This window comes from Balaenoptera borealis (genome assembly GCF_965194805.1).
Source record: "Balaenoptera borealis genome assembly, chromosome: 12".
Classification (NCBI taxonomy): domain Eukaryota; kingdom Metazoa; phylum Chordata; class Mammalia; order Artiodactyla; family Balaenopteridae; genus Balaenoptera; species Balaenoptera borealis.
In genome coordinates this window covers 100,747,596-100,771,064 of record NC_138869.1, presented here as the reverse complement: position 1 = coordinate 100,771,064, position 23,469 = coordinate 100,747,596, and the positions used below count along the sequence as shown (strand labels likewise).

Here is a 23,469-nt window from a genome sequence, read left to right as displayed (position 1 = left end):
TACTGTATCATACCCTCCTATTCTCCTTAAACTCCCTGTCCCACACTTTAATCTCCAACCAGTAGAGTCACTCCTTGACCACTGTCTCCAGAACAACTTTGCACAAAGTCCCATTTAATGCCTAGAGAGAAGAGGCCTTGAATATTCTCTATTTGTGTTGATTGATCCATTTAATATTGGGGAAGCTAATGGAAATGGGGGATTCAAAGATGGATAAGACATACTTCTACCCCTTAAGAAACTCAGGGTCTAGTGTAAAAACAAATCTTGGGGCAGACCAGGGTAGGCTTCCTAGAAGAGGTGAGTTGAAATGAATGAGTGGGTGTGAGACAGGCAAAGACTGGGGGAAGTGAGAGAGCCCATGGAGGTGAGAAACATCAATGTGTAGGGGAAACAAGCGGTTCCGTGCTGCTGGGGCACAAGTTTAGAAGAAGGAGAGTAAGAGTCAAGGCAGGGACTGGGTCACAGTGTGCCATTCCAAGGGCTTGGATTTTCATCTGATGAGGGAAGGCTGACAGTGCTTTCAGTGGAATAGGACACGGGAAAATGTGTTCACATATACAGCTCTGTTTAGTTTTAGGTGATTTAAGTGTTCACTGCCATTGGAATTTTAAATGATCTAATTTCTCTTTTTAATTTCTTATTTAACCATTTATAATTAAGATCAGTTCAGAATGTAACACATTTATGATCCTATTCTGATGCTATATAGAACTTTTTACCCATTCTATTCTTAAGGAGTTTAAAATCTAGAGAGAAGAGAGAGACACATAGCCACTGACGGTAGTGTCCATCGTTCACATGAACATTCACATATGCATGATGCAAATGAGGGTCCACACGTTGATGCCAGCCTGCTTGCTCATTGGGATTCAACTGTAGTAGACAATGGATGTAGCACTTAAACAATGAGGCTTATTAAAAAGAGCTTTGTGTTGAAAATAGTATTGATTTAAAAAGTTATTGTTCTCTAAGCACTGAGTAATCACTTTTTTCTCTGCACATTTTCTGCCAAGTTTTAAATGGATTAGTGTCTTGCTTTATTTCTTTTTTTTTTTTTAATATAGATTTGGGGAAGGCATCAACAATCTACCCAGAACTTCAAGGAGCCAAAACTAGTTAGAATTAGATGTCAGCACATCTGAAATGTCAACACATTTTTTTCTGGATAATTTCCTGTGATTTGAAATCCTGATTTTTTGAGTCATTTTTAGTATTCCATTTTTTAAGTGTTTGCTTTCAAGGAGGATATTGCCTCTGAGGCTTTCTCAACCAGTTAAATTCTCCAAGAGCAGAAAATATGTGAAAAAGCCAAGTTGCATGCTTATTTCTCCAGGGTCTCAGTCTCCTCTCAGAAGTACAGACTCTTATACTGAACCTTCTGAGACTGTCGTTTTTTTTGCATACACAGGCTTATGTTTTCACACCAGTTCATAGATTGGGCGGAAGATGCCACTTCTATTTTAATAGAACAGAATGGCATGTGGGTGTGTGATGTGGGGGACTGTGTGTGACTCTTGCCTTCCTTATATACAAAATCAGAGTGGAGTTCCTGCACTTCTCCTTGGATAGGTAAAAAATCCTGGCTATTTTGCAACCTGACTTTTTGGTGGTTACTTTTCCGACAGAAAATATTCTGGGAGGTGAGGGCAGTAGGGGAAGCAGGGAGAGAATAAAATCTTCCACTTTGAAATCAACTAAGTTAAGATTGCTTTTTTTCTATGAAGAAGCAACATGGTTCTGCCTACCTATAATTAGAAAGCTTAGCTTACGGGCATATTCACATTGCCTAAACCCCAAGTGAGAATTTCAGTCTCAAGTACAGGGTGTGATTCTACCTGGTAAACACTTTACTAAAGGTTGAGAAGCAACCTCATGAGAGAGGGATGGAAACACATCAGGGAAGGCACTGCTGAGGGTGGAAGAGCTAAGAGGGTCATCTGGATCCATTTCTTTCAAAGAGGAATTCTCGGTATTTAATAACTTGTGAACCTCAAGTCCTCACTTAAGGGAGGGAGACACCTTGAGTCGGTTTTTTCATGCAGGGGTTGGTGATACCCGTGCTCTCTGGGTCCTGAGCTCTCTAAACAAGATGATTTTTAGCCTTAAAGTTAAATGAGGTGTTGTTTGGAGGAGAAGGGGAGATAATTTGATGGGGTCCTTTGAGAAAGTATGAACTTCCCCCAGGCTTTTCCTTTGCCGGCTTTGGACAAAGGCATCAAACATCACTGCTTTCTGCGTTACTGGTTTCTCCTTTTGTTTCCAGGAGGAGTCAAGAGAGCATAAGGAAGAAGTGTTTCTGTAGGTAAGAGAGAGATGAACTGACCCCATTTCCAGTGGTTGAGCTTCTCTCCAAATAGGTAGATGCCGACGCTAAAGACGTAGCTGAGAGAGAAGAAGGCTGCTAGACCCACTGGGCTGAGTTTGGCAAACACGGGATACACCCATGTACCAGTCTCAGAGTAGATCCATAGAACCCTGCAGAAAAGGACAAATCACAATGATTAGGACAGCAGGGGAAAAAAGCCGTAGTCTCTCTTCAAGATCATTGGGGTTCTGGAGTCCAGGCAGAGGAAAAGAAGCCACAGGGGACATTTAACAGCCGAGGTGTTTCCCGAACCTACAGAAGTGAGTATTCTCTGGATAAATAGACTGATTCATTGAGACATTCTGTTTCAGGTGCTGGGCTTGGCTATTTTACCTAATCCATTAAAATTCAATGATGGTAAAAGACTATGGGAGAACACTGAACACATCATTAGCCAAACAAAATGTATAAGAACATGAATTATTTCTTTCTCTGAAAGATATGACCTGCTGAGACATTGAACTTGCTAAGATGGTGCCCATTTGCTCACTCTCAGCCAGACAAGTGGGGTTTGCTTTTCTGTGCCTAAGAGTTAAGTGTAGCTTTCCATTAGCTCTCCAAGCCTGTTGGGGTAGGAGAGGCAGAGATTGAGCATTATTACTATAATACAGTAGACCTGGGGTTTAATTGTGGGCCTAGATTTCAGCTCATGGAAATAGCCACGGATAGAGTATTAAGTAGGAATAGATGGATCTACAGGAGGCTCAGATCTTGCTCATGTGAGGATAGAATATAAATCATTTCTGTCAGCCAAGAGAAGGAAAAGAAATGCTAGGAGAGGAGCCACAATGTCTAAGTGAAGCCTAAAAATGCAGTTTGCTGGAAACAAACTGCACCGGAAGATGCCAAAGTCTGAAATAACTTTTAAAATTAAATACGGGGAAGATGATGTATCAGCTACAGTTTATAATCGGTTAAGAGTACGGAATATGGAACCAGGCTTCTGTGATTCGAATCCTAGTTGTGCTACCTGCTAGCTGTGTTACCGTCACTAATTTATTCAACTTTTCTCTCCCCCTACCCTCATGTATAAAGTAGGGGTACAAACAGCATACAGCTTACAAGGCTATTGTAAAGATTAAGGGAGTTAATTTAGCACATGTAAATTACATAGAACAGTGCCTGGCAGATTGTAATCATTTTATAAGAGTTTAAAAGCTTCTCTCCTCTGAGGGAATACACAGTGGGTGTCGCCTCAGCAATCTTTCTTTGAGGCTATTCATCTCTTGTAAAAATTAGGGTAGCCTAGGTTATGCTTCAGAAACAACGTTCATATGTGGATATCCCAAGTTGTCAAACGAGTTCAGATGGAAGAATGAAATTCTGTGCTTAATTAAACTTTCAGAACCCAAGTGCAATATTGGTTGTTTCAAATACTTTAAGTTTGTCAAATGCTTTGCTGGAAGAGAGGGGCTAACATCAGGGCCAGGACTAGGGTGAGGCAAGGGAGGCACCTATGGCATAAAATTTAAGAAGTCATCTCTGTGCATCAAAGGACACAGTCAACAGAATAAAAAGGCAACTTATAGAATGGGAAAAATATTTGCAAATCATGCATCTGATATGGGATTATTATCCAGAATATATAAAGAACTCCTAGAACTCAACAACAAAAAATAAACAATCCAATTAAAAATGGACACAGGACTTGAAGAGACATTTCTATGAAGAAGATATACAAATGGCCAACAAACACATGAAAAGATACTCAGTGTCACTAGTCATTAGGGAAATGTGAATCAAAACTATAATGAGATTCCACTTCACACCTATTAGGGTATCTTCTATCAAAAAACCCCCAGAGAATATCAAGTGTTGAAGAGGGTGTGGAGAAATTGGAACCCCTGTGCACTGTTGGTAGGAATGTAAGGTGGTGTAACTGCTGTGGAAAACAGTATAGCAGTTCCTCAAAAAATTAAACCTAGAATTACCATATGATCCAGCAATTCCATTTCTGGGTACATACTCCAAAGTATTAAAAGCAAGGACTCAAAGAGATATTTGTACTCTCATGTTCACAGCAGCATTATTTACAATCGGTAAAATATGGGAGCAACCCAAGTGTCCATTTAAGGACGAACAGATAAATAAAATGTGGTACAGTTATATACACACAATGGAATGTTATGCAACCTTTAAAAGGAAGGAAATCCTGGGACTTCCCTGGTGGTGCAGTGGTTAAGAATCGCCTGCCAATGCAGGGGACACGGGTTCGAGCCCTGGTCCAGGAAGATCCCACATGCCACGGAGCAACTAAGCCTGTGTGCCACAACTACTGAGGCTGTGCTCTAGGACCTGCGTGCCACAACTCCTGAGCCCGCATGCTGCAACTACTGAAGCCTGCGCGCCTAGAGCCCATGCTCAGCAGCAAGAGAAGCCAGCGCACCTCAACGAAGAGTAGCCCCCATTCGCCGCAACTAGAGAAAGCCCATGCGCAGCAACGAAGACCCAACGCAGCCAAAAATAAATTAAAAAAAAAAAAAAAGGAAGGAAATCCTGACATACGCTATAACTTGAATGAAACTTGAGGATATTATGTTAGGTAAAATAAGCCAGTCACAAAAGGACAAATACTGTATGATTTCACTTATATGAAGTACTTAGAGTCATCAAATTCATAGAGACAAAGTAGAATGGAGCTGGGGGGAAGGAGGAAATGGGGAGTTTGGGAAGAAAAGCATTCTGGAGAAGGATAGTGGTGATGGCTGCACAACCATGTTAATGTCCTTAATGCCACTAAACTGTATACTTAAAAATTGTAAATTTTGCGTTATGTGTATTTTACCACAATAAAAAAGAAAATTTAAGGAGGCATCAGTCTCAGGTTTCTGCATGTGTAGTATTGTCCCTTGGGCCCTAGTCCTGGCCCTGCTGGTATCACTCTGCTGCCCCAGACTTGTCTAGATGCTACTCTCATGTACTCAAAACTGCACTAGATTGAAAACAAGTAATAATTGTTATCATTGTTACTAATATTAGAATTCTGTGAGATGTGCATCCATGGATGCATTTTAGAAGGATATCTACAGCACTTCTTTCCTGTGTGCCTGTCTCTCCTGACAGGCCGGAGGAAGTATAAGGGACAGAAAGTAAATATCCTCAAGTAGCTAAGGCCAGAAGTTTGGCGTCAGCGAGGAGATCTAAATACACTCCAAACGGGTTGCATTAATTAGTTCACTTTGTTTTCTTTATGTACTTGAAATTAGGGCTTCCTAGTTTCCATGCACATTTATATTAGATAGTCTACAAATAAGGACATTCCTCTAGAAGCCTGGAAAGTTTCTGTTTATTTACTTCATTTTTGTTTCCTCCAGCATAAGGTTTGTAAAGGAAGGTTCCTGAAGTAAGCTAATGAAGTCTGCACTTTCACAGAGAAGGTGCAAAGAAAGTTATAGGTGTGTTAACTGACAGTGGGAAAAGTAATGCAAATACAATTAGAGCGTGAGGCATGATTGCAGTCATTTAATGAAGGGCAGTCAGCAGAGAGGCCTGAGTGCAGAGATAGTCATGGTCAGGTGCTATCACCTCTTTATGGCTTCTGGAATATATGTTAAAAGGGGGGAGAGAGAGAGAGGGAGGGAAGGGGAGAAGGAAGGAGGGGGGGAAAGAAGGAAGGGAGGGGGGGAGGGAGGGAAAGGCACTGAGCACGTGTGCAGCCGAATTGTCCTTGTCCTCCTCCTCAGTCAATGTCAGCTCTCCCCTAGCTGCCATATATGATCCCATGGAATCGTATGTAAATATTGCTGCAGTGCGCTCATTTCATGATCTCAATCCAGGCTCCTTCATCTCGTATACGTTTCTATAATTGTCTCCTCACTGGGCTTTCTTGCTCACGTCAATCCACTTTCCACAATGCAGTAACCCAATAATCTCTCTGAAAGAAAACACTCTGTTCATGGTGCTCCTGTGCTTCCAGTGGATCCATGTTGCTTTAGGAAAACACCCAAGCTCCTTCGCCTGGCCTGCCTGGCCCTGCCCTGCCTACCCATCCACCCATCCACCCTCAGCTCTGCAGTCTAAGCCTTTCTGTTTCTTGAATGAACCCAGCTCTACAGCTTCTGGTCTTCACACAGGCTATTGTCTCTGCTTGGAACACCTCTGCCTTTACCCTTCCTAGGACATACTTCTTGCTCTGTCCCTGGCTGAATCTTACTCATGCTTTGAATTTCAGCTTAAAAGTTAATTTCTCCAGAAAAAATTTCCTGACCATTCTTCCCACAACCCACATTTGGTTAGGTTGTTATGTGCTTCCCCTACCATGAATTTACCCTTGTTGCATATTTGACTGTCTTTCTCCAGAGCTTCTGGAAGCTTTGTAAGGACTGGGATTTTATCTATTATGTGCATCTGTTTCCCAAGTGCTAGGAACATGGCAGGTTCTTTATTTTTAAATAAATGGCTGTTTGGGTGGCACTACCAGCACCTTGGTTCCTTTTAACTGCTGTTAGCTGTGGCTTCTATAGACAGGTCTCAGCTGCCTGACCCACCGAGAACACTGCAGCCTCTGAAAACTGGAAAGTGTAACCGGTAGCCTTCCAAATGGTAGTTAATTGGGTGCTCACATTAATGGAATCACCATCTTCCCAATCCACCAGCTGAAAATTCTGAGAGTTATCCTTGATGTTTCCTTTTCATTTGCCCACTACACACCAATTAATCCATAAAACCTATTCTGTTACACCAATAGTGTGTCTCAGGTATGTCCCTCATTCCTAATCGTACAGCTATATCCCTCTTCAGGCTCTTCTTATTTCTAAGTTCTGTAACAGGCATTTTGGGTGAGCAGGAGCTGAGATTTGGACAGGAAGGATGAGAAGTGTAGATAATCATTTCCATTCTTAGCCCTCCACCTCCACCCGTCTTCAATTTGCATGCTGGCTGGCCTGGACCCCAGATGCTGATAATAGAGGAAGTTGTGTGGCATCTTCATATTTATTTTCATATATTAATTTACATGAGGGCTAGGGAGTCTTTCTGTGGAAAATGAGGCTGGGATTCTGATCCCCACTAAGATTTTAGGTTGTAAAACAATGGTGCCATCTAGATGGTCCCAGACTAAGGTCATATTTCAGGAAAGGGTAACAGTGGCTCTAGGAGTGAATTCACATAGTGCGCTAGTGGGAGTAGGAGAGGATTGTTGGTAGCGGGTATGACCAGGTGGCTGGTCCTGGAACTCAGCTTAGTCTGCCCCTCTGGCAGTTTCTGATGGCTTCTGGGGGTTAGATGTCTATATGTGTAAGTGTGCACGTGTAAACGGGTGCACGAATTTAGAGGGTTATTACGCTTGGGGTGTCCAGGCAGCTTTGCTCTGGGGCCTCACTTGAGTGAGCACAGAATAGAAGAAAGGAATCATCTCTCTTGCCCCATAGGAACTGCTATTGAGAGGTGACTTTAAAAGTATCTTTCCCCAGGCTGGGTTACAGCTGTATATCTGTATGACACTTGCACTTAGCATGCAGTACCCTACACGCTAGCAGAGACAAATACAGCATCAGCTGATTTCTGGTCTACCAAGAGCAAGGCGGTGGTGCCGTGCAGGCCAGCTGGGGCTGTTGCACTAGCCAGTAGCATTGTTCGACTTCCACCAGCATAGGAGACTAATGGGCAGTGGCATTGTTGGCAGTGACAGCAGCGGGGGAGGCGTGCTAACCTTAAAGCAAGCGCCGTGGAGGTGTTGGATCCAGGAGGCTGGGTATTGTGGCTTCACAGTCTGTGTGGGAGAGTGATTCTCAGGACTGTGCACTACCTGGGCATGTGTGAGCCCTCACTGGATTATTAAAATATTTTAGAGATGGAGGTCTTGGAGGACTGGACCCCCTGCAGAAGGGTGTTCCAAGCATCCAGACATGGGATGACACTGGAACTGTGAAATATCCGTGGATGAAGAATAAACCATTGTGATTGAACTAGATGACTTAAGAGTATTCCGGCTAACCTTTATTCGTATATTGCTTTATTCTGTTTTGCTTCCCATGTCTTGCCACTTCAATCCATTTTAAGCACTATAGTCAAGATAGTCATTTTAAAGCATAATTCTCTGTCCATGTTACTAAGAATTCTCACTCCTACCTCCATGGCAAACAAACACATCTCACATTGTCTGTACCGTGTCCAGCCTCCTCCAGCCTGCCGCCTGCAAGGCTCTGTGAGTGGGCAGTTTCAGGGTGATTTCCTGTTAGTCTCTTTCACTAGCAGGTCCAGCGAAAGTGAATTGCTAGCCATTGCTTTAACGTGATGTGTGCCCTCTTGGCTTTGCGACTGTGCAGTGTTCGCTTTCTCCCAGTTTTTGCTACTCCAATCCAGGCAGTCCTTCAGGGCCCAGATCCAACAACACCTTTCATGAAGTCCTTCCCACACTGCCCAGTCAGGTGTAACTGCTTCCTCCTCGTGTTCCCTTTGGCTCCTCGTTTTTGTAATGACATTTTATCACTTCCCATCTCGTGTTCTTATAATTTGTATGCATGGCTCATCTCCACTTATTAGGTACAAACTCCCTATGGGCTGGGGCCTGGCCTTATATAACTTTGCTTTTCCCAGCAGGACCAGCCCTGTGTTAGGGGAAATATTTGTTCAATAAAAGAATGAATAAGAGCCAGCAGTAGGAGCGTTTCTATTTTCCTGCTCCTTAGGAAGAGCTCGGTGATGTGTTTTGGGGTGAGAGAGAAGGGGGGAGTAAGTGAGCTGCCATATATATAGATGACTAATGCTTTCCAAAGGAAATGAAAGATTTACAGTTATTACTACTTTGCAAAGCTTTATTTTCCCGCTTAGGGGCCAGCCCTCCAATTTTGCAATCTGAAAAATAACAAAAAGCAAGTGCCACATATGAGGCAGTCCCCATGGTCTTGGTGGATATTTTTAGGTCATTGTAACATGGTTTCAGCAGTGAAATGCTTCTCCGGCTCAGGGTTATTGCCATTTTTTTGAGTCATGTTTGTTTCTCACGCTCTCTCTGGCCCGGGACCGTATTCTTTACCTCATTCCTCCTATGCTGTTTCCCTATTTGAGCATCCAAACTGGCACGCCTAACAGCTGACCTATAGCCGCTTCCCTAAAATATCTCCGTGGACATCCACAGTTTGTGGAACTTGTTGCTGACCATCCGTGGCCATGAAGGTGCATGTGCCCCCAGAGTGTTGTGTAAGGGTGGAGGCAGCTGGCAGCAAGGAGGCTGAGCTCCCCTAATCATGCAACGGGCGGGGAGGGAAGCTTCAATCAATAGGGCAGCATAAAATGCCTGCGTACACGTGTGTTTGCTTCACTCCAGCAAAAATGAGGCCTACTGGACAGAATGCTGATTCTGTACTTCATTAATGATAAGAAAGTCCAAATCCCAAACCACTTCAGCTCCCTGCCAGGGTCTACCCAGTCACATCCCTGCTAGCGATAGGTCTCCAGCCCTTCCCTTCATTTGCCCCATTACATCACTTTAACATACAGTCAGAGCACAGAGCTGGAAGGAACAACATCGTGAAAGCTTTTAGACTGTAGAGATGATGGTAAGCTTTTTTGTGTTCTCACCCCTTCAGCATTTAGCAGAGTGTGTTTTACACAAACAGGGAGCTGAACAAATACCTGACCATCTGAATACACTGAAAAGAGAACTGGATTTGGAAATAGAAGTCCTTGATTTAAGTCTCAGCTTTCATTTTCCCCAGCCACACGACCTTGGACATGTCATGTAGCCCACTGGGGCTTCAGGTCTCCAAAGCTGGATGATCTCTGAGTCTCCTTCCACCACCCACCCTCTCTGATTCTATTGGCAGATTGATATTGTCATCTGTGGGCCAACATCAACTCTCTTGAGTTACCACAAATGCCACCAACTGATCTCCCTGTCTGATTCCTCTTTAATTTCCATACTTCAGCCAGCATCATCTTTCTTTTTAATTTTTTTTTAATTTTTTTTTATTTTATGGCTGTGTTGGGTCTTCGTTTCTGTGCGAGGGCTTTCTCTAGTTGTGGCAAGCGGGGGCCACTCTTCATCGCGGTGCGCGGGCCTCTCACTATCGCGGCCCCTCCTGTTGCGGAGCACAGGCTCCAGACGCGCAGGCTCAGTAATTGTGGCTCACGGGCCCAGCTGTTCCGCAGCATGTGGGATCTTCCCAGACCAGGGCTCGAACCCGTGTCCCCTGCATTGGCAGGCAGACTCCCAACCACTGCGCCACCAGGGAAGCCCCAGCATCATCTTTCTAATCATCTTTCTTACATAAGCCATGTTATTTCACTTCTCTGCTTATAACTTTTGCAAAGAAAAGCCCTCATTTTAAAAGTCCAAATTCACTAACTTCTCCCTGTCCTACAGTTCAGCCACGCCCTCAGCTCCTCCAGCCTTTCACAGATGCTGTTCCCTCTGCCTGAAAGTCTTTTCCCTATCTCTTTTGCCTTATTTCTCCTTATTCTTTGCATCTCAGCTTAGACACCACCTCCTTTAAGAAGCCAGTCCTCCACATCCCCCAGCACCCCGTGCTTTTCCCTGTTAGAGTCTCACCACCCTGTCTTCCCGTTGTTTCTGTACTTTCCTCTCTCCCAGGCAGTCCCTAAAGGCAGCACGGTGTCTTGTACATCTCTATATCCTCATACCTTAGCACAGTGCCTGGCACTGAGGAACAATTGACTGGACGTGTGACGTGTTCACTCCTGACCATCTTGCTGCACCTCCTTTCTCCAGCACCCCAGTTCCCTGCATTGTCAGAGCTCATGCCCAGGCACCAGTGAGCCAAACCCTCTTGACCACTGCTTTTCATCCTTACGGGCACCACAATTTTCCCCAAATACCAGTCACCTTAGGTGCTCTATTACCTTCTTGGTTTCTGAGGAAGAAAAGAGCAAGGGTAGATATGAGGATTGATGATCAACTTCCAAGTCCTTAGGTAGAAGAAAATTAATAGACCAAAAGTACTATCTCATATATGAACTCTGAAAGTTATATTTGGCAAGAAAGAATAAATCAGATGAAAGTCCACCAAAAAAAACAGAGTATGGAAATTCATGTGCATAATCAACCAGCTACCACCCTGCTTCTCCTCAACACATAAAAGAAAAAAATATATCTTTTGTGTATACCTTACCCGACCCCAGGTCCTAGATATTCTGTCTTTAGCGATTTATTCCTTTGGGTTAAGCCAGACTTGGAATATACATGGCGCATGTCCCACCACTCTCCATTCACATGCTATAGGCAGATATTGCTAAATGATAGCACAGCTCTTTTGGTAGGGCCTCAGAATCCTTCTCAACACAGTGCTCCAGACCTCAACTACCAGTAGGTCCCCAACTTATGCCTTATTCTCTAAAAGTGTCCTTTGTTAAAATGCAAAGGCCCCAGGCTAGTGAACAGTGTAAATCAACTGAGTCTTGGGGTGGATTTACTGAACAAGTGCTTTCTTTAAGACAGGTGAAACATGAAAGACTTTAGGCACTCGGGGAAAGAAGGGTGCAGAAGGGTGGGAGGAACATACCTTGCAAAAGGGAAGGAAAGGCTAGGGAGGAACCGTCACCTGAGTTCTGGGCACAAAGGTTACTGGCTCTAAGACAAAGGCTGGTGAAGCACATGAAGCAGGCACTGCTGGAGACCAGTCCTTTGGAATGTGTTCTTTCCCTGGCTTCCGTCTCTGCCAGAGCACTGCCCTGAGTGAAACTACCCCTCACATAGGGATTGGGGGATTATCCGGATTGGCAGATGTGAAAAGCTTATGTGAGGCTAGGCTAGAGTAGGAACATCATGATTCGCTTCCAATCTGCAGGTATTATGCTTGGCATGCCCCTCCCGGTAGAACAAGAGCATGGCTGTGGGTGAGAAGGCTGTAGAATAGAAAGGGGGGTTTTTCCAGTTGCTAGGTGGAAGGCCAAGCACTTTGCCTTGATTACAGACATTGGGCAGAATTTCTGAGAATTAGTGTCACCAGGTGGTTGAATGATGAAATCTAGGCCAGCTACTTAAGTTATCTCTCATGCCTCCAGTTAGGCTGTTCTGCAGGCCCCTGGGCAATTGCCCAAATGCCCTTTCGGTGCTCCAGTGCCAGATGTTGATGCAGCTAAGCCCATAATAATACAGGCAACAGGAATGGACCAAACCTTGCCTGCTCAACCTGTCAAGCACCCTTTTAGATGGAATATATTTAGATGCCTTAGATCATTCAACCATTCAAACATTTTAATTACAAATGAAACCAAAGATTAATGTTTTCCTAGGGAAAGTAACATGTGTAGCTTTACAACAATTCTTCATGAGAGGGAGGGGGAGCTCATGACTTGCTGTGTGTGTGCACGCATACCTGTGTATTCTTGGGCATTTGATGTTTCCATGAGTATCAAAAGGAAACACTAAGATTCCTTTTTTCCTGAAATTTAAAGATGGTAAAATCCCTGTTAACCCAAGATAAAGGCACTCTTATAGAACAGTGTGCTTCTTCTGGAATATTCCTCTGAGTCTGGAATGACAAGTCTAAGTTGATTTTCTCTCTGCAACTCTTACCTGCTGACATAAACAAGGCTAGCAGCAGCCAACAAGGCGAGTCCTTTCTTCTTCAGTGGGTAGCAGTGTGGCCTGAGGATGACTTCAGCCAGAGAGAAGGGCAATATGGACGTGTGCTGCAGGAGAAAAGACGACAAATCATCAAGTCAAGTTGCCCCGGCTGCCTCCAGCACCCCTAATTCTCTCTTCCCCTCCAGTCTACCTTCTTACACAAGTACCAGATGAAACTTTCCAAAACTTGGCTTGAATCGTACTCCTTGGATGCCAAGGACCTACAGCAGGTCCCTACTGCCTACCATATTGATCCAGACTCCTTCATCTGGCTACCAAGGCTCTTTATAATATGCTGTCACCCCCTTCCTGACACACACACTCACACACTCACACACACACACACACACACTCCTTCATAGAACAAGGCTGTCTCCTTCATTCTTTGCACTTGGCATGCTTGCTCCCCCTTCACACTCCTGTTCATGCTTCAGCTGTGTGGAGTGTGTCTTTTCTCCCTGTATTTATATCGTCCATGGTGTTCACAGCCAGTGCAATCTTCCATGATGCTGTCTCTGTATTTTCCTCTTGCTAATTTCTCTCACTCAGTTCTGCTGCATTTATATCCTGTGCCATGTAGTCTAACACTTACGGTGTGTATTGGTAAGCTCGGTGCGGGGAGAGGCCGAGAACACATTTAGCAGTGCCCTTGGCACCGTGGAACTGTCCTGTCGACAGGTGATGGGTGCTGTAGGGGGTGTGAGAGTCTCCCTCTGAAACCTCTATATTCTCCCCCCTCCTTCCCTGCTTCACCTCCTTCTTTATAACCATCTGTTTTCTCACATCTTTCCAACTCTTAACACTAGATTTTTTCAAATGACATAATCAAGGAATAGTGGTGTTTTCAGGTATGAAGACTACTGAGTCCCACTCCTCTCTTGGTTATGGGAACTGATCTGGGAAAGGTGACTTGAGTGTCTTTGCAATGTCCTTTCATTTCTTAAACACATTTATTAAGTTCCTCTGCCACACTCTGTGCTTACTGGTAACATCTCACAGTGTTAGTATTTTATACTTTTTACATTGACATCATTCCTCTTTCATCCCTGCTCCCCAATTTCCTCAGCTCTTGGAAGCCTCTTGCATCCATAGCTTCCACTTGCAAGCTCCCTCCCAGTCCCATTCTTGAGCCCCGAGACAGCTGCGTCAGCACCTCAATTACAATAGGGGCTGGGGCTTAGGCATGTCACAGTGCCCATGCCACCATGCTCCCATGCCCAGCTGTGCTGCTGGAACCCTGGGTGCTGACTCTGGCTGGCCTTTGCTGTCAGTCATACCGGTCTTGTGCTCAGAAGCGTCCACAGGAGGTGGTAGCTTCTTCTTGCTCTACCTGTGCTGGCGTGGGTCCAGGCAGGAGATCAGAACCCTCTGATGACAAGACACATGACAGGTTTTAATGGAGCAGGGGTGGGATGAGGAAGAACAGGTCTTAAATATAGGGCCGTGCTGGGCAGAGGGAGCCTGCACTTCAGTGGCACAGAGCAGTCAGGCTTCTTGAAGGCCCTGGGTACCCACATTTTAGCTGCAGAGCTTGGAGGAAGAGCACTGTGGACAAACCACAGCTTTTATAGACTTTCTGCAAGGTTGGTCCTGAATATACTGACTGGTTGACCACACAATGGAAAGACTTCCAGGCCCACTGTCATATCCTGCATCTTTCTTTGGTCTAATTTTAGGGACCAAAATCTACAGTTTCTCTGTCTCTCCCTCCAGTAAAGGAGCGTGGTGTTTAAGGGCACGTATTTTCGAATCTGACCCTGGACTAGTTACTGAATCTGTCTGAGCTTCAGCTTCCTCGGTTATAAAACGTGACAGTAAATAGTACACATGTCATAGAGGTACTGCTCTGAGGATTGAGATTAGTGCACGTAAAGGGCTTAGTGCTTAGCCCAGGAGAGCTTCCAGTGAGCATTAGCTGTGATGATCACTGTTATCCTTGTGATTGTCACGCTTCCTCTCATTGGTGGCCCAGTGTGGAGTGGGGTGAGGCCAGCTTCTGGGGTGTCCACAGCACCAGGTGTCTGGATGCACCCTTGCCTGTGGCCTGCAGGCGGCTGGAGTGTGGTAGCAGGGCCATCCGTATGGCTGTCCCATGGGTCCCTCTCCACCCACAGCTGGTGCCTGCGCTCCCAGTGACGGCCACCTCAGAGCCCTGGCGATACTCTGTGACGGACACTGATGCTCCTTTAATCCAGAGGCCGCTTCAGGAGGCCAGAGATGGGGCTGTCTGCCCAGTACAGTTGCCTGCCTTTCTGCCCACCTTCGCTCTATCAGGAAGGTCCGACTTCTATCAGGAACCATTAACAGTCCCATTATACTGGCCATTGACCTGACAGGCTCTATTATCCCTGCTCACAGTCAGCAGCTTCTGTTCTCTACATTAATGATCATTTGGAACAGAATTCCTCTGGGATAGTGTAGCGCGTTTGCATTAGGAGCAAATGAGTTCACAGTGATTAATGCTTTTATAACAAATAACTCAGGAATGCATGACTGGTCACCTCTTCTAGGAGCCTGCCCTTTGCAAGTGACATTCAGTTGGGTTTCCAAATGAATTCTCCCTGATGGCTTCTGGGAAGTTTACTTCAGTGATGCCATTAGTGATGGGCCATATACTATGGCTTAATACCAGCTAAAAGGTCTCTAAAAGAACCACATCGTTTTGGCCAGGGCTGGGGGTATGAAAGAGGAAAGGAGGAAGATTGTATTCTGTGAGCTTTCTAAATATTGAGCTACTGTGAAGAGCCAAGCATGACACAGTAAACCTCCTGGTATTTCACCTCACGTTGATATAAATTATATAACCTTTGTCAGGCAGCACATATTTTTCAAAAAAGGAGAAAAAATTTAGTAAGAGAAAAATCAAATATGCTTTCTGCTTCCAAAAAATCTAATAATTAGGCTGGGATTGACACAAATTAGAATGCTGCCAAAAATTACTGAAAACAGTGACTCATTCTGTATTTCAGTTAACAGTTTTTCAGTTTCCCTTATAAACAGTGAAGCTGACAAAAATTAATTATCTCAGAGGGGGTAAAATATTTCCTTCCAAAGTAAACAAAACATCATGGGCTGAAACAATAGTATGTGTAAACAGAGGGGATGGAAGGAAGCTATCTTTCCTTGTTAACTGAGCCATCATTTTGGTAGATTTTTCTTTAAATACCTCATTCCAAAAGCATTGGTTAAAAGGAAAAGTGTTGTTCTTTTTTCATCCTTTTCTACTAAATTACACCTTTCCTCCTGTCCTTTGTGTGATGCCTACTTCCATCGGAATATCTTGGAGACAGAACTATAAGCATGAAAGATTGATTTAAGTGTTAGTATAATAGTTGCCCTGTAGATTCCTTGGTTGCAAAACAGCCTTGTAGATAAGTACTACAATTTACTAGCCCATAGAGAATTCCTATAAGGTTATATGAGTGGCAACATGGAAAGTAATGAGCACTTATTTTTACTAGCCTCATACCAGTAGATAAGTAGCTGCTCTAAACAGCTTCCCTATGTCTGAGGCTCAAATTAAAATGAGATGCATTTGCCTGACTCTTGAGAAAGAGCCAAGCCTCGATCACTCAGATAACCCATGGAGCCGACAGTCTTCCATCCTTGTTGTGCAGCCTCCAGAGACTGACTCCAGAAGGCGAGGACGGCCACACTCTTATCTCTAAGATTCTTGGAGGTCCAAGAGCACTTAATTGTCTTCAGTGAAAAAAATTCAGAGAGCCTACACATTGTAAAAATCAGACGATAACACTTTAAAATAAGTTCTCTGCCTCTCTCCTCTGTTTCATTTCCTTATTGCACCAGCTCTTATGTTGAGTGGACCAATATAAATACATCAGCCTTTGCCTTCTCAGGCTGGTCATTGAAAGGCTTTCTCCTTCATGTGCTGTTCCTAATCATGAGCTTATGTACTATTGCCCACTTCACATCTGCTTCAGTCTTCTCCTTCCTTCCTCTGTTCAGGCAACGCTTGGATCTGAGAATTCATTCCTTACACTGGCTCTTCCCAAACTGAGTTTCTTTCTCTCAAGTCTCTAAGATAATGTCTTTGGTTTGTTTATGGTGCTACTGGATAGATATTTTAAAATGAAGTTTTAGTGCACGGACAAGATTTTACTTCTGGGTACATTAAGGAGGATATTTTTGCTTACTGTATATTAAATATATCATTTTTAAAATTTATTTAAAAATGAAAGCCTTCACAAAACCTCCTCGGGGCAAACACATGGTCAAAACATCAATTAAAACTTAAACATAAATACAACAACAGACATGAAAATGGAGGCAAAACAAACCTTAATAGAACGCCATTGTACCCAGGCTTGTTATTACAATGGTGGATCATGTTCCTTAAGCTTGAAAACTACACACAGTTAAAACATGCAGTAATAGTTGTTTTGTAAATCCTAGTAAGGCAATCTCTGGTTTTGATAATATCCATTTACCAGCTAAAAAACTTTACCTCACTTCTCACCAACTTCCCCCACTGCAGTTTCTGCCTCTAACTCTTACAGTTTGGGACAGTGGTGATGGTCTTTCTGGGAATATTTTGTATCCAAAAGCAGAGACCATCTGTATTCTCTATGCCCCACCCCCATGTTACTAAAGGTGCAGTTTTGCTTTAAGTCAATCCAATATATGGTAATCTGGATATGTAGACACAGGTTATAATGCTTACATATCTAGGGGACCTGTTTTTTCACTCTTCCACCTGCACTACCTGCAGGAGTCTTTTCCATCTCAAATACTAGAGTTTAGAAGATAATTGGATTTGTAAAAACTTCCTTTTCTACTTTCTAGGAACTTAAGTGCACAGACTAAGCATCACTGTAATTAAAGAGTCAGGGCCTGGGGATGAGGGATTGGGAGGATAAACCACCCATAGATAGAGCCAAAGGCTTCTCTTTGATCTCCAGTCTACCTAGGTGGGCTGACACAGCCCAGTCAGGTAAAAATTCAGAGAACAGAAGTTAAAAACCAATAGTTTTATTTATTGCAGAAGAGTAGTAATGTTTGCAACTTCCTCTGATATGCACCACAAATAAGATGGTGGTTGGATGGATAGATGCATAGATTTGTGATAAAGCAAATACAGTAAACTATCAATAGCAGAACCTAAGTGGCAGGTAATACAGGTGTTCACTGTAAAATTCATTCAACTGTGCTTTATGTTTGAAAATGTTCATAATAAAATGTTGGGAGAAATATGAATAGTCTTACTGACCTGGAAAGAGAAACGAATGCTCCATTGGGCTGAGGAAGAAAAGCATGCCATTATTTATGAACTTGTATGTGAAATGAACAGGTGGTTAAATGATAACTTTCTGAATCTTTTATGGTTAAATGATAACTTTCTGAATCTCTGAACTTCCTATGTGATTTTTTACTTGCTACACTATTGTCCTTTGGGTTAATATGTAGTTTAGCCAACATTTCAAAGTAGCATTCTTCTAGGAAGCTAGTCGGCTTTGATGGTGTCCAGCCTGGTGAAGAAGTGGTTTAGATTCTATTCAGTTAAGGGTAAGACAAAAGAAAGATCTGGGCTCTTGAGAGCCTGCAGTCAGGAATATATCTGCCTCTTCCCATTCTCCTCCTCTCTGTCCCTGCCTCTCCAAAGCACCAAACCCCTTCCTCTAATTTAACTCTCTCCAGCAATAATAACACCCTAGACACCAGCTGTAATCAGTGACTCATTTCTTTCCTTCTCGATCCAAACTTGATTCACTTTCCTCCTCAGATGCTTCCCGTAGCTGTCTATTCTTTTATCTTCCCCAACATCACCTCCCTAGCTTTCTTCTATTTTGGTCCATACTCAACATGGCAATTAGACCAACCTTCTTCAAACAAGTTTTCATGTTACGACTCCCCCCAAAACCTTCTGTGGCTCCCTGTTGCCTCAGTCCGCTGTCTACTCCTCTAATCTTATCTCTCTCCCGTTTTCCACGGTATCTCCACAGGCTCCATCCCTTCCACTCAATCCAGTCTCCTCATTATTCCTGTGTTTCATTCTGTTTCCTTCCCTAGAACGCCTCCCTCTTTTCATACACCTAACTCTTTTCTTTAATTCTTCTCTCCCAGTCAGACCCACACACTTTTGAGATGCCTTCCAACCAAAAGCACACACATTAACATGAGGAGATGTAAAAGAACATCAGGACCCAGGAGAACACTGAAACAGAAACACGCCAACCAGAGGCTTGCTGGGTTGCTGCTGTCGAGATTTAAATTTAGCAATTTCTTTCCAGACAGCCAAAGTGAAAAGAGAGAAATGGAATGTATACAGTTCCTGTTTTTTTTTTTTTTTTAAGGGGAAATTAAGTTTTTCCACTAGTAAGTAGGCCTCAAAGAAATGTTCACTGTTGCATCTCATTTAGGGAACACTCAGTAATAGTAGGCAGTGCTCTTACCAGTGTCCCCATAGCAAAACATTTCAGAGATCTAAGTTCCATAAAATGATAATATCTGATAAAATTTGAAGACAAAATAATAAAACATATTTTGAAGGGGATTCTGCCAGTAAGGACATAACATTGTATGATTATGTAGGCTTCTGATGATCAGAGCATTAGAGGGACTCCAGAAATAACATTTCCCTCCACGAGAGTTTTTGTTTGTTTTTACTCTAATTGTGAGTCACAAAACAGCCAGTATTTTATTCTGTGTTTAGAGCCTAGAGTGTAGGTATTATACACTGTTGATGACATGGAGATATAAATGCTTGCAGGAATTCAGAGAGTCAGTGGTAATGTTGACACCCTTTCACTGCAGATCAGAAGCCTCACCAAGGAAACCATCCTGCCTCTAGGAGCTGAGCACCCAGCGCTTTCTGCAACCTCTGGGGCCCGTGTCACATGCATGTCACACTCGTGTCACATCCTGCCTTTGCATTAGATGCTGACTCTCTCCTGTCCTTCCTGCAGCTGTTTTGGTTTGCATTAAACTCTTCTGTGCTTAATTCCATTCAGTTTTCACTTTTACACTGTCAATTTTGTGTACTTTTTCTTCTATTCTCAGTTAGATTATAAACAATTTGAGGTCAAAGCTTTCATCTCCTATTTTTTCAGGATTCCCCTCCACCCTCTGATTAATAACTACTTTTCGACCAATTTTCTTCATTCAAACCTATGTGTTACACAGTATTATAGAATTAAGCCCTTAATATGGCCTGCAAAGCCCCTGGTGATCTGGTTACCTGTCCCATCTTTATTTCCATACCCTGCTCCGCATCCTGTGGCCTTCACCCAGCCCTCACCCCCTGATTACGCTGCCCTCCCCCCACAGTTCCCTTTCTCACCACTGGTACATTACACACACTTATGTCTCCCCGTCCTCAGCCCCCTCCACCTTCTTCTCACCTTATAGGGCTCAAGGTGGATACCCCTGCCTCCAGGGCAGCATCTGGACCTCCGGCAGGTGCCCTTCCTTGGCACGGCTGGACCTCCCTGTGCTCGTCCCCATCACAGCATCACACTATTGTGTTCACCCAGTACCGGCCAAACCTCCCAGAGATGGAAGCAACTCGAGGCTAGGACTGTCACCATTTCATCTCCAGGGCTTAGAACGGTGCTTAACCTCTCTGGCCACTTACTATCCGTGGCATTAATGAATGAATCAGTGAAACAGTGCAGTGGGGCAAAAGAGGAAGAAGAGTTCCTCTGCATAGCCTGGGAAGATAATCAGTGTCCCAGAGTGAGAAGCCAACAGCTGCAGGCCACACTCACCTGGCTTGGCAGCCACATGTCGGGCTGTGCCCATGGTTAGCAGGGCCACAGAGTCAATCCCACTTCAGGCTGGTCACCTATACCCTTTGTCATGGCTATAGATGGCACCCCAAATCCTGAAAATGGGTGTTGTGGGTCACGGGGAAACCTGTGAGAAAATGTGACTCCTGGGAACAATCTCCGGGTGCCAACATTACAGCAACTAAACTATAGACTCAGTAAAGGGGTGTCACCATCCCTGCAGCCCTGCAGGAGTCGGCAGCCCTGGAAGAAGTCAGGAAATTTTTATCCAGCAAAGGCTGTTCTTTGGGACCCACTGGCCTGTGGCCCTCCATTCTTTTTTTTTTTTTTTTAAACATCTTTATTGAAGTATAATTGCCTTACAATGTTGTGCCAGTTTCTGCTTTATAACAAAGTGAATCAGTTATACATATACATATGTTCCCATATCTCTTCCCTCTTGCATCTCCCTCCCTCCCCCCCTCCCCATCCCACCCCTCTAGGTGGTCACAAAGCACCGAGCTGATCTCCCTGTGCTATGCGGCTGCTTCCCACTAGCTATCTATTTTACATTTGGTAGTGTATATATGTCCATGACACTCTCTCACCCTGTCACATCTCACCCCTCCCCCTCCCCATATCCTCAAGTCCATTCTCTAGTAGGTCTGTGTCTTTATTCCCGTCTTGCCACTAGGTTCTTCATGGCCTTTTTTTTTTTTCCCTTAGATTCCGTATATATGTGTTAGCATACTGTATTTGTTTTTCTCTTTCTGATTTACTTCACTCTGTATGACAGACTGTAACTCCATCCACCTCATTACAAATACCTCCATTTCATTTCTTTTTATGGCTGAGTAATATTCCATTGTATATATGTGCCACATCTTCTTTATCCATTCATCTGTCGATGGACATTTAGGTTGCTTCCATGTCCTGGCTATTGTAAATAGAGCTGCAATGAACATTTTGGTACATGACTCTTTTTGAACTATGGTTTTCTCAGAGTATATGCCCAGTAGTGGGATTGCTGGGTCGTAATCCTTGCATTCCTGGGATAAACCCCACTTGATCATGGTGTATGATCCTTTTAATGTGCTGTTGGATTCTGTTTGCTAGTATTTTGTTGAGGATTTTTGCATCTATGTTCATCAGTGATATTGGCCTGTAGTTTTCTTTCTTTGTGACATCTTTGTCTGGTTTTGGTATCAGGGTGATGGTGGCCTCGTAGAATGAGTTTGGGAGTGTTCCTCCCTCTGCAATATTTTGGAAGAGTTTGAGAAGGATAGGTGTTAGCTCTTCTCTAAATGTTTGATAGAATTCACCTGTGAAGCCATCTGGTCCTGGGCTTTTGTTTGTTGGAAGGTTTTTAATCACAGTTTCAATTTCAGTGCTTGTGATTGGTCTGTTCATATTTTCTATTTCTTCCTGGTTCAGTCTCGGCAGGTTGTGCATTTCTAAGAATCTGTCCATTTCTTCCAGGTTGTCCATTTTATTGGCATAGAGTTGCTTGTAGTAATCTCTCATGATCTTTTGTATTTCTGCAGTGTCAGTGGTTACTTCTCCTTTTTCATTTCTAATTCTATTGATTTGAGTCTTCTCCCTTTTTCTCTTGATGAGTCTGGCTAATGGTTTATCAATTTTGTTTATCTTCTCAAAGAACCAGCTTTTAGTTTCATTGATTTTTCCTATTGTTTCCTTCATTTCTTTTTCATTTATTTCTGACCTGATCTTTATGATTTCTTTCCTTCTGCTAGCTTTGGGGTTTTTTTGTTCTTCTTTCTCTAATTGCTTTAGGTGCAAGGTTAGGTTGTTTATTCGAGATGTTTCCTGTTTCTTGAGGTAGGCTTGTATTGCTATAAACTTCCCTCTTAGCACTGCTTTTGCTGCGTCCCATAGGTTTTGGGTCGTCGTGTCTCCATTGTCATTTGTTTCTAGGTATTTTTTGATTTCCCCTTTGATTTCTTCAGTGATCACTTCGTTATTAAGTAGTGTATTGTGTAGCCTCCATGTGTTTGTAGTTTTTACAGATCTTTTCCTGTAATTGATATCTAGTCTCATAGAGTTGTGGTCGGAAAAGATACTTGATACGATTTCAATTTTCTTAAATTTACCAAGGCTTGATTTGTGACCCAAGATATGATCTATCCTGGAGAATGTTCCATGAGCACTTGAGAAAAATGTGTATTCTGTTGTTTTTGGGTGGAATGTCCTATAAATATCAATTAAGTCCATCTTGTTTAATGTATCATTTAAAGCTTGTGTTTCCTTATTTATTTTCATTTTGGATGATCTGTCCATTGGTGAAAGTGGGGTGTTAAAGTCCCCTACTATGATTGTGTTGCTGTCGATTTCCCCTTTTATGGCTGTTAGTATTTGCCTTATGTATTGAGGTGATCCTATGTTGGGTGCATAAGTATTTACAATTGTTATACCTTCCTCTTGGATCGATCCCTTGATCATTATATAGTGTCCTTCTTTGTCTCTTGTAACAGTGTTTATTTTAAAGTCTATTTTGTCTGATATGAGAATTGCTACTCCAGCTTTCTTTTGATTTCCATTTGCGTGGAATATCTTTTTCCATCCCCTCACTTTCAGTCTGTATGTGTCTCTAGGTCTGAAGTGGGTCTCTTGTAGACAGCATATATATGGGTCTTGTTTTTGTATCCATTCAGCCAGTCTGTGTCTTTTGGTGGGAGCATTTAATCCATTTACATTTAAGGTAATTATCGAAATGTATGTTCCTATTCCCATTTTCTTAAATATTTTGGGTTTGTTATTGTAGGTGCTTTCCTCCTCTTGTGTTTCTTGCCTATAGAAGTTCCTTTAGCATTTGTTGTAAAGCTGGTTTG

At 43.2% G+C, this 23,469-nt stretch overlaps 1 protein-coding gene across 48 annotated transcripts in view; it reads right to left on the bottom strand.

The window, feature by feature from the left end:
* The window catches only part of ADTRP (androgen dependent TFPI regulating protein), a 112,819-nt gene that overhangs the window by 21,909 nt on the left and 67,441 nt on the right, over nt 1–23,469 (bottom strand). For all 48 annotated transcript variants that reach the window (XR_014232087.1, XR_014232088.1, XM_082344551.1 and 45 more), the window contains 2 exons: nt 12,846–12,961; nt 2,327–2,478 (listed from right to left, as the gene is read on the bottom strand). Coding sequence is in view for 46 of the 48 variants with exons in the window: in XM_082344551.1 (XP_082200677.1) it covers nt 2,327–2,478; nt 12,846–12,961 (268 nt within the window). In the remaining 2 variants the exon portion in view is untranslated. The remainder of the gene's footprint in view (nt 1–2,326; nt 2,479–12,845; nt 12,962–23,469) is intronic.